General features: G+C 42.9%; 1 protein-coding gene across 3 annotated transcripts in view; it reads left to right on the top strand.

Moving 5' to 3' along the window:
- Window positions 1-7,429: 7,429 nt before the first annotated feature.
- Window positions 7,430-11,609, top strand: part of BICD1 (BICD cargo adaptor 1) — a 212,110-nt gene continuing 207,930 nt past the window's right edge. For 2 of the 3 annotated variants that reach the window (XM_058558540.1, XM_058558541.1), the window contains exon 1: window positions 7,433-8,170. In XM_058558540.1, coding sequence (XP_058414523.1) covers window positions 7,958-8,170 — 213 coding nt within the window. In that variant the 5' untranslated portion in view covers window positions 7,433-7,957. Of the gene's footprint in view, window positions 8,171-11,609 lie in introns of all 3 variants that reach the window. The other variant, XM_058558542.1, reaches the window with a different exon arrangement.

Genomic DNA, 11,609 nt, shown 5'->3' with positions numbered 1-11,609 from the left:
CCAGTAGTTGGCCATGTTCTACAATATAACTAATCAGCTACTTTTTCACCAGTATCCTCAATTTCCTTGTGCCCTAGTCCTCTTGCACATTCAGTGACAAAACTCTAATTCTGGATTGATACAACTACCTACCATCTCTACTCTTATACTTGATCCTCTGGAAAAAGCCATACAACTACGTGGCTTGTAATGCCTCTATAAATTCATGATTTTTAACTTCAGCTGGGCTCTTGACTCAGGGAGGTGACAAAAATTTATTCAAAACAGTCTCTATATTCTTTGATCCATAGCACCTCGTATGACCTTGGGTGTATTTATCACTTTAGTGGCTATCATAGTTTTGCCCACTAAAGTGGTCCTCAAAATAAGTTTTATAAAAAAGAAGAACTGGTATTCTGAAACAGGTGACTCAGAACATTGCCTCAGATCAAGAAAGTCAAGGCTGGTCACTGGACAAATACTAAAGAAATAGTACTTGGCAGTCAGAATTTTTTAGGCTTCTTTTAAAGAAAGAGTAAGTTATATTAGCCAGTGTACTGCAGTATGCTGCAAATTCTTCTGGTTATTTTAAGCCAAAATAGATAGAAGATGGATTTAATAGCGAAAAAAGAATTAATGGGATGAGATTCCTCCTGAAAGAGGCAAATGCTGATGGCAAAAATGGTAAAATCAAGAATTTTGAAGAAAACATTTAGAATGTAAAGCAAAAAACAGATGGAAAATGAAATCCCAACTAAAATTGAGTGCTTGGAAATACCAGTGCCTTTCTGGTGGGGATATGGCAGGAAGATAGGCTGTGGCTGAGAAACAACTCCAGAGAGTCTGATTTTGAAGATGTAAAACAGGGAGAGAACTGCTGTGTGGCTGGTTCTACAGCTTTTATCAATTATCATCTTGCATCTTAGAAGAGACAAAAAAACATGAGGTAGCAGAGCTGGGAAAGCTCCCTGAATAAACACAGGAAACAGAGCAGATGGAGCTCAGGAAGCCCTGTGAGTAGAGGGAGGCAGCACCCTCTGGGAGTGGATCTGAACCCAGGCGTGTTCCAGGATCTGGGCCAGGGGCACCTACTCTGAGGGCTGGTACCTGAGCAGATTGGAGATCAAGTCCTGGTCCCAGAAGGCACTGATGGGGGAACCTCATGTCTACCTGAGGATGTGTCTGGTGGTCTCAGTGTGTGAGGTGCTCTGGAAGAGTGGATTCGCACCAGCAGTTCACAGCAGGGCATTCCAGGGTACCACAGATCCACCTTCTCATTGTACGTTTTCCCCTCCATTGTCCCTGGGTCATGGAGTCGTCTGCTCAGGGTGTCTCCACATCTTCTCTTCATGCTTCAATCTACTACAGTCTGGTTTCCACTCTCTCTGTTCCACACAAACTACTCTTGTCAAGAGTACTTACTCCATGTTGCCAAATCCAGTGACATTTCTGTGTCATTTACTTGACCTTGACCTCTCAGTGGCATTGACTTGGTCCTTATCCCTTCACTCCTCAAACGTTCTCCCCTTTTGTTCTTTTCAGATGTTTTTCTCCTCACTTTCCTCCTACCACACTGACTAGTCCTTCTCAGCTTTCTTTGCTAGCTGTTCCTCTTCAACTCAGCCTTTAATAAGGGTACCTCAGGGCTAGGTTCTGGATCCCCCTTCTCTTGTCTACACCCTTTCCCTAGATAATCCCATCCATTTCCTTCACTTTAAATACGATCTAATGCTAATGATTTCCAGAGAAGAATTGTTATACCTCCCGAGAAGTCTATTCTTAATTCTCCTCTTACATCCCATTGTCGACTTAATGTTTCTATTCAAATGTCTCAAAAGTGTCTTAAACTTAATATGTTCAAAATAGAACTCCTAATCTCCCGAAACTCCCTTCCAGCCTTTCCCAAGTAATGGCAAACCATCTTCCCAACTGCCCAAGTCAGAAAATTAGAATTTATTAATGATTCCTTTTTGGTTTTTTTTTTCTTTCTTTCTTTCTTTCTTTTTTTTTGTGAGGAAGGCTAGCCCTGAGCTAACATCCGATGCCAGTCCTCCTCTTTTTTTGCTGAGGAAGATTGGCCCTGGGCTAACATCTGTGCTCATCTTCCTCTGCTTTATATGGGACACCACAGCATGGCTTGACAAGCGGTGCGTTGGTGTGCGCCCAGGATCCAAACCTGCGAACCCCGGGCTGCTGAAGCGGAGCGCCCGCACTTAACCGCTGCACCACCAGGCCTGCCCAAAGATTCCTTTTTTAATCCCTATCCCACATCCAATCTCCAATCAAGTCTTGAGACTTCTATCATCCTCCCTCCCAGTATATCTTGAATCCATCCACTTCTTTTCCCTACTGGCACCACCCAGTCCAGGCCACCATTTTTTTTTCTCCTAGACAACCACAACAGCTTCCTAACTAGTGGACCCATTTCTATGTTTTGATACCTCCAATCTTTTTTGCATGTGGTAGATATTCTTAAAATACAAATCAAATCATTTCCTTTCCTGACTAAATACTCAAAAGCCTTCCACTGCACTGAGAATAAAACACAAATTCCTTATTTTTTCCTTTTTCTTAATGAGGCTGTTGGGAAAGTAACGCGTCTGAACAGGTTCAGAATCTCTATATAAATTCTGGGACCATCAAAAACCAAGAGGGGCCAGCCCCGTGGCGTAGACGTTAAGTTCCTGCATTCCACTTCAGTGGCTTGAGGTTTGCCAGTTCGGATCCTGGGCGCGGACCTACTCACCGCTCATCAAGCCATGCTGAGGCGATGTCCCACATAGAAGAGCCACAACTCTACAACTGTGATATACAACTAGGTACTGGGGCTTTGGGGAGAAAAAAGAAAAAAAAAAAGAGGAAGACTGGCAACAGACATTAGCACAGGGCCAATCTTCCTTATTAAAAAAAAAAGTTCACAGAGTGAGAGGAAATAACATTAAAAAAAAAAAAAAAGAGAAGGGGACATATTTTAGCAGAAAGAAGTGGATTAAGGAATTTTATTCAAATTTTGAAGAGTTGGGTGCAAGGTCAGCCTTAGGCACAAATGTGAATTAGATGCTGTTTGTCTTCAGTGTTGCCAGCCTCCACTTCCTTCCTTGGTATAACTCTTTTTTTTTTTTTTTGTGAGGAAGATCAGCCCTGAGCTAACGTCCATGCCAATCCTCCTCTTTTTTCTGAGGAAGACGGGCCCTGAGCTAACATCTATTGCCAATCTTCCTCCTTTTTTTTTTTCCCTTTTTCTCCCCAAAGCCCCAGTAGATAGTTGTATTTCATAGTTGCACATCCTTCTAGTTGCTGAATGTGGGACGCGGCCTCAGTATGGCTGGACAAGCGGTGCGACGGTGCGCCCCCCAGATCCGAACCTGGGCTGCCAGTAGTGGAGCGCATGCACTTAACCGCTAAGCCACGGGCCGGCCCTTGGTATAACTCTTTATCAGAATCAGGAAAAAAAAAAAGCAAATATAACTGTAAATTCACGTTTTTGCATTTTAAACTTATTTCTAATTATGAGATTATGATGTACTTCTTTCTTTATTCCCAAAGGAGTTTCAGACCTCATTGAGCGGGATTAGAAAGAAGAGCGGAGGATTTAAAAAGTCCTTTCTGGCAGCCTTAAAATCTCAACTCATAACCTACCAGCTATTCTAACTGGAAGGCTGATTCAGTTAGGATGGCTATTTAAAGATTTTTCTAATGCATGCCGAGAAGCTAAACAGAAGTATCTTGTCTCTTCCTGTTTTTATATGGTGTGAAACTCATTTGCCTTGGAAAGTAGTTTAATCTGTGAATATTTGCACTTCAAAAGACTATGTTCTGGGGAGGGCAGTGGCTTAGCGGTTAAGTGCGCGCTCTGCTACTGGCGGCCTGGGTTTGGATCCCAGGCGCACACCGACGCACCCATTGTCCAGCCATTCTGAGGCTGTGTCCCACATACAGCAACTAGAAGGATGTGCAACTGTGACATACAACTATCTACTGGGGCTTTGGGGAGAAAAAGGGGGAAAAAAAAAGGAGGAGGATTGGCAATAGATGTTAGCTTAGGGCCCGTCTTCCTCAGCAAAAAGAGGAGGATTGGCATGGATGTTAGCTCAGGGCTGATCTTCCTCAAGAAAAAAAAAAAAAGACTATGTTTTAAGTTGAGATATAATTGACATCTAACGTTATATTAGTTTCAAGTGTACCACATCCAAATTCCTTAGTTTAACTTGCAAGGCAGGCACAATCCTTGACTCTCTCTCCGGTGGTGCCTGTCTCTTTAGTGTCATCTCAGGCCATCTCCCCTTTGCTTTTTAATCCTCAGCCTCTGATTTTCATTCTCTGCACTCGCCACACTCTTTTCTGCCTTAGGCTTTTACACATGTTGTCCATCTTCCTGGAAAGCTCTTCCCCCACGTTTTGCATATCCAATTCCTTCTTATTTCTTAGATACTAAGAGTGATACATATCACTGCTTCAGAGAGCTCTCCACTGATAGCCCTGTTATTTCTTTTTTTCAACCTCAATCTTATCCTTGTTTTTCTTCAAAACTTGTAAAAACAAACACACATACTGCTTATTAGGTGTCAAATAATGTCCTATTCACAACAATCTCACTAGTAGATGATGTTATTATTCCCTCTTTAAGGATGAGGCAACTGAGGCACAGAGGGCCAGTAAGTGGCAAAGCTGGATTTGACCCAAGCAGACTAGCTTGTGTGCTTAATCACTATGCTGTATCCTGCCTGTCACTGCCACAATCTGGAATTATTATATTAATCTTTGTTGTTGTAGTTTGTTTTTTTGTCTGTCCCTCCCAGAACATAAGGGAGGAGATGTCCCTCCTTACGGTCAGGAACCCTTGACCACTCTCATCTTATTGGTCATTGATTTCACAATGCCCACTATTGTCCCTAGGGCATAATGGGTACTTACTAAACATCGGTTGAATGAATGAATGAATGAGTGAGAGCAAGAGAAAGCAACGTTCTTGCTGACAAAGTTGGTGAGAGGTTTGTTTGAGGTACTAGGTCACAAAATACAATTTTTCCTAAATATTTGTATGTAAGAAAGTTCCATAAGTGATTGGAGGCTGCTAGGATAAAGAAATATGAGGGGACCATGCTTCTAGGAATGGTTTAAGAAATTATTTTCTAGATACTTGTCATTGATACATATATATATATACACACACATATATCTACACACACAGACATATACGTATGTATATATGATATGTATGACATATATGAAGAGAGAGAGATAGGTGAGTATGCAGTGCAGCACTGGAAGAATACGGTGTACAAGGAGATAAGTTTACTTTCATCAAGTTAAATACTAACACAGAGAGGATCAAAGTTGTACTCAGCAAAATCTTAAAGTGTTAGAATAGTGAACACGTCTGAATGAAGTCAGACTGAATAAACTAACAAAAGTGTATAAATCAGAAAAATGGGGCAGAATAGAGCATAGGGAACGGGCGACAATGGACACAGAGAAAGGAAAGTCACAGAGGCAAACTCCATTCTTAGTTCTGTCCAAAGGAAAGGGAGACGCAGGCAATCTGCTCCAGGTGTTTGGATCCCTTGGGAAGGGCTGTGTTTACACTTTGTGGAGTGAGGACCAGGTGCATACCGGGAAGAAGGCAGTTTAGCTAACTGCAATTACAAGTTTCATCTCTTTTTCAGCAGTTCATGGTCATTCATCATTGTGCAGAGGATGGGCACTACAGGAGCACACAGAAGGGGCTTGTCAATTGCAGTGTGAGATCAAGGCAGCACAGGTGGACTGATGTGGTCATTATCATCCCCGCTTCTCTGCTAGGTTGGAATTCATGGTGGTCGCAAGTTTCAAGTGTGTTCTCCATTCATTCATTCATTTATTTATAGATCAGATAATCACAAGAGAATATTCTGTTGTCATTGTCAGCATCTGGAAGGAATCTTTTTTGTCTGTTTCCAGAGGCAGTGAAAATCACATCCAGAGAGCCTAATTAGTCAAGGCTTTGTAAGGTCATTGTCATTTGCTCTTCCTCCCACACCACCAGCAATTGTCTTTTTTCTTTACCACGTACAAAATGATGGGAGAAGTGAGTCCTGCTCTCTAACTCAGAAAGCTTGTCTGCGTGTGTGTGTGTCTGTGTGTATGTGTGTGTGTTGAACACCTCCTGGCCACTAAGAAACAGCTCTGTCATAAGTGCCACCCAGGAAAGAGGGGAGGAACTGGCCACACCCTTGGTCTGTTGCTCCCACAGCCTCCCAGTTACACAGATATTACTCTTTCTCCATTCCTATTGCTTCCTTTCCTCTTGGTTGTTCTCTAGTCTCATCTCGTCTCCATTCTTTGTTCTCCTTTCCTCTGACTTTGCCTTCACCTCCTTTTGTGATACTTCATCATCACTCTTTACATTGATTAAAGAGGTCATTTTACAAGCATATAATATTTAGTTGCTGGGTTTGTATTAGTAATGAATGAAGGTGAAGCCAACATAACTGATCCAGTTTAGGGCTCTGGAGCTAAGGTTACATTTTGCCTTCACCACTTAAGAGTTGCCTGACTTTGGGTAAATCACTCAACTTCCCTGTGCCTTTCTTTCACCACCTGTAAACTGGGGATAAGGGTTCCTACCTCAGAGTTATTGTTAGGATGGGAGAGAATGCGTGTACCATACTCAGAAGAATGCTTGGCACATGGTCTCAAGAACTATTAGCTCTTATTATTTTAAAAATGTTTATTGTAGGGTATTGTTGATACTGTATATAGGGAATTGCATGCAGTCTTCTTTTATTGAAGAATCCGTGGAGTAGAACTACTGGGGCAAGAAATAATGGTATCTAGAGGCTTACTGGGGGCATGCTTTAGAGAGATCTTTTTCTGAGTAGAGAGAGTGATCTTGTGATAAACTGGGCACAGAAAGCGTGGATGAGGGCAAGGGATCTTTAGCAAAGAGTGTCCTGAGGGGGTAATAAGGTTAACTGGTGAGAGTGTGAGGTGAACCAGGCCAAGCTAGGAAAGGGGGCGGGGGAGGGAGAGGGAAGACCTGACGGAAACCGGCGCCTTGGGGCGCGTCTGGATGGCTGTGGAAGCACAGCGTTTGGGTGCAGGAGGCCAGGGAAGGACGCTGCGAGCCCGGGGGGCGAGAAGAAGGATGCGCGGGTCCCGAGCGCGTTAGTTACTGTTTGCTTTTCTTTGAGGAAGGCGCCGATTCCAGACAGTTTCCTGAGCTTGGGCTCACGTCGGAACGAGAGAGCCGGGGCGCCCCCGCCACTCTCGAGGGCTTGGACGTCCATCAGGGCAAGCCCTGGGAGAAACTTCCACCCGGGGCGAGCGGGACAGGGCAGAGGCTTCCTCCTCGCGCGCGTCCCGCGCGCCCCCCGGTGCAGCCAGCGGCGGGGGCCCGCGCGCCGGGCGGGAGGCTCCTGGGGATGTTTCCGTCTGATCCTTGCCTCCTCCCCCGCGCTGACTCCATCCGCCTCCCCGCCCCCCGGCTCGGATCCCCGGCCAGGCGCGACGGGAGGGAGCGGGCCCGAGACTGCATCATTCCGCACTGGCTGCAGCACGGCCAGAGCGAGCAGGTGGAGCGAGCGCGCCAGACCCTGGGGAGACTGCAGTGACGCTGCCCGGGAGACATGGCGGCCGGGCGCCTCTGAATAAGCAGAATCCGGAGCCCCTCGCCGCCCCCGGCCGCCGCAGGCCAGGCCATGCCGAACGGCTGCTGACCGCACGCAGGGGCCGGCCCAGAGGACACATGCGGCAGCAGCTGCCGCCTCGCCCCTGATCCTCTCCCTGCGTTCTCCATGTTGCATTTCTCGTCAGTTTCTCTGGCACTGTAGCTGCTGCTGCCAGAGGAGCGTCAGGGCATTGCTCTGCTCATTCATCCAGCCACACTTTTCTTTTCCATTTTTACCCTTCCATCCCCATTTCCTTCTCCCTTCCCCTGCCTGCTTTGCATCCATCTCCCCCACCCCATCACCCCCTCCTGCCTCCATCCACCGGGGCTATGGCCGCAGAAGAGGTATTGCAGACTGTGGACCATTATAAGACTGAGATAGAGAGGCTGACCAAGGAGCTCACAGAGACGACCCACGAGAAGATCCAGGCTGCCGAGTACGGGCTGGTGGTGCTTGAAGAGAAGCTGACCCTCAAACAGCAGTATGACGAGCTGGAGGCTGAGTATGACAGCCTCAAACAGGAGCTGGAGCAGCTGAAAGAGGTGAGTTGCCTGTCACCTCTTTCCTCCTCGGCCCCCGTCCATTCCCCCCACCCCCAACGCCCACTCATCATTTATAAAGAAGTCGCAAGGATGCTGTTGAAAGGCCTGTTTCTTCATGTTAGAGCCCTTTGTTGATAACAGAAGATTGAAAGAGTCCATTGTTTTTCCCCCAAGAGAAAAATTGCCCAGGAAATGAATGTATAAGCTGGAATTTGGGAGGCAAGGGCTGTTAAGGCTGTGGGGGAGGGAGATTCATAAGTCTTCGAGACTCAACACTCTAAGGCGACATTCAATTGGGCTGGAATGTATAATTCAAACTTCTCAAAACTGCTGTTATTTCAAACCCAGGTTTCAGTGACAATCCCGTAATCCACAAAGGTGATGGGTAGGTTGGTGCCGAGGACCCGCAGTTTCAGGATGTATAATCTGTGGTGCCTCAGCCTTCTGCTGAAGGTAACTATTCCTTGATGAGAGAGAGAACTGTGATTAGAACTCCTGGCCAGTCCCAATTGACAAAGGCTGGGCAGGCTTCCTTCTCCCTGGCTTGAGTTATTCTTGTCATCAGGCTGCAGGAGAAAAACAACTCTGCTGAGTGATTTCACCTCTGCCTTGATTTCACCTTTGAGTGAGGCTGGGCCTTGCTCAAGACTTATAAGGTCACCCTGATCAGGGAAAATTGAACTCCCCTACAAATGGTCTGAAAAATGGTGTATATCAAATTTGTGGGTAGCTGTGCATTTCAAATGAGGCTCTTCTGTTTGAAATGACTATGTTTATAAAACCAGAGCACCACACATGGGCCATGTATAACATTTGTCCTCTTTAGTCTTTTGGTATCTGGCTTCTTTTAAAGACTGGCTAGTGTACTGGAAGAAAATAATAAATATGCTTTGATTTCCTATTAAGCACTCATATAAGAGTATACATATTGTTGAAGGAACTCAGTCTGTTTTGCTTGATTCCTGAGGCACTATGGGTAACATGTAACCAGTTATAAATTTAAATGTACACACTGCTTTTCTATGTGGCAAGTCTTTATTTTTAGGTGCATATTGGCATTTTAAATATTAATTCTAATTTGGTATATAATAATATCAGAAATGTTTTTCTTATAACGTACTCAAACTGTTTTTTTGGGGGGTGTCTCGTGTTGTTACAGTTAAAAAGCATGATTTATGACATATCTAATCAATTTGCCTTCTAGTTTAGTACATAAATGGTAAGCATTTATAATTTCAGGTTCATTTTGTTTTTATTCTGATGCCTAAGTGCCAAAAAATAAATATATGGTAAAAACTCCAACTAGAAATCTGATTTTTGTGTATCAAGCTGTAAATTTCTAGCTCATGTTTTTCTTACCATGCACATGTCTGTTCTTAACAACAGCTAGACTTATTGGTATTTTCCAATTTTGATTAGGTCTTAGGCTGATATGTTTAAATTCAATGATGCTAAACCTTGTGGAGTTAGGAAACAGGATGGTGATTGCAAATCTCAGAGATATTTTGATGTTGTCTGCACCTGTCAGCACTGCTTTACCAAGACGAGGAAGTGTAAACCAGGCAGTGTTAAGCCATCACCTCCTTGATAAAGGAGGTAGACTTAGTTTAATGAACTGGAGTATAATTGTTAACTGACCTTCCTGCTTGATTTAAACAACTCTTCTAGGTATATTTCTGTGTCATTGGCACTTGCCCTAAATAGTAAACCTTAATGCAATTTCTTTTGCCTTTACTAGACCATGAGCTCTTGAGGCAAGGAATCTGTCTTAATTTACTTTGCATCCAAAGTCTTTAATACAAAGCCTAGCACATAGTGAGCCAGCAGTAAATATTTAATGAAATAATAAATTTATACTGGAAGAAGACACGCCTTTATCAAGCTTTCACTAGTCAATATGGGTTAGTGTCAGAGAAAGACTAAGAAAATTAGGAAGTATGGGAAGTGACTAGTATTTAAAAACTACTTGTATTACTTTCATCAGCAATAATGGGAAAAAAGAGAAAAAATGTTTTGTAGGAATAGTATAACATTGGTTTCTTATTACGGAATAATGCAAATACCAATTATAAATTTTTTCTATAAAAATTTGAAGCATATTTTGTTTTATATAACAGGAGGTTAATAAAAATTTAGCAGGATTATTTTTACCAAATGGTGCTTGTTTACATGTGTGTTTTGAGTTGCATTTAGCCTAAATATAATTCAATTTTGGGTCCCTAATTGGCTTATACAATTATATAAAAATATATTTTAGGGTAATAAAATAATCATTATACCTGATGATTTGATAGTGAGACCTGTTATTTTGATCCTTTAAACATGATATATACTTTAGTTGGGAGTATTATTTCAATGAGCTAAATCAGTCTCAGTAATACTTCCTGTTTGAAAAGTAAATCCAAAATAATTATGCACACTAAGATATTCCAATGATGATATCGTGTAGAAGCCATTTTTGAAAAACACGTTTTGTGAGTGCTCTGATTTTTCAAAAGGAAGTTTTGTTCATTTTCAGGTATATATAGTAAACAGTGTTGTTGCATTATATCTATTAAGCCATGTATAAAAGAAATCTTTGGCTTTTTCATAGGCTCTTTCAACAAATAGGATCCATTTAAAAATAATTGGATCACTTATGGAAATGTCAACAGAGAAACACTGTATTAAGTCCAAGTTGGACATTAGTAATTTGCAGAGTAGCAGCACAGCTTAGTCTTTACAGGTCATTTCATTTTCGAGAGTCAGCACCCAACCATGTGGCTGCCCTCCTTCCCAGACTATGTACCACTATGACAATAATACAAATGAGCAGGGTTGCCTGAAGATGTGCAAAATCAGGATGATGAAGTCATTAATTTTTTTCTAGTTATGTCTTCCCTCAGTCTGGATGCTTTTTGGCCTGGCCTGCTGTCACTCAGGGCTCTGCCCTGTGCCTACACGACTGCTGTAATTCTGCTCCCTAAAGAACACACTCGAAAGAAAAGTACTTAGGATCTGACAAAAGGATGACTTCTGACATCATCATAATGTTCTCCTTTATGTTATATTTAGGCAGCTGGACAAAGCAACATATCCACTAGAATACTTGACCACGGTTTTATGGGCTCACAAATAATGCTTGCTTTTCGGTGACTGGGGCACCCCTGCCCAGTTATGTTCCTGGCCTGGCTGATTGTAAGTTTGGGATATGTGTAAATCAGCACGTGTCTGTCACCCAGGCCATGATAGTGTCTGAAGAAGAGTCATGGTTCTAAAATAATTTGAAAACTAAAAATATACATACGTTAAAAAAATACTCCGAATTTAAATTTTTTTTACTTAAAAAATGTTTGAAATTTAAAATGTAGTAAAGTTTAAAAGGATCTCCTTAGAAACGAATGATTCAGCATTCCTGGTAGCATTTTAGAAAACATATCTGTGTGACAACTTTAGAAAG

This window comes from Diceros bicornis, chromosome 17 (genome assembly GCF_020826845.1).
Source record: "Diceros bicornis minor isolate mBicDic1 chromosome 17, mDicBic1.mat.cur, whole genome shotgun sequence".
NCBI lineage: Eukaryota > Metazoa > Chordata > Mammalia > Perissodactyla > Rhinocerotidae > Diceros > Diceros bicornis.
This window is presented reverse-complemented; position numbering and strand designations above follow the sequence as displayed.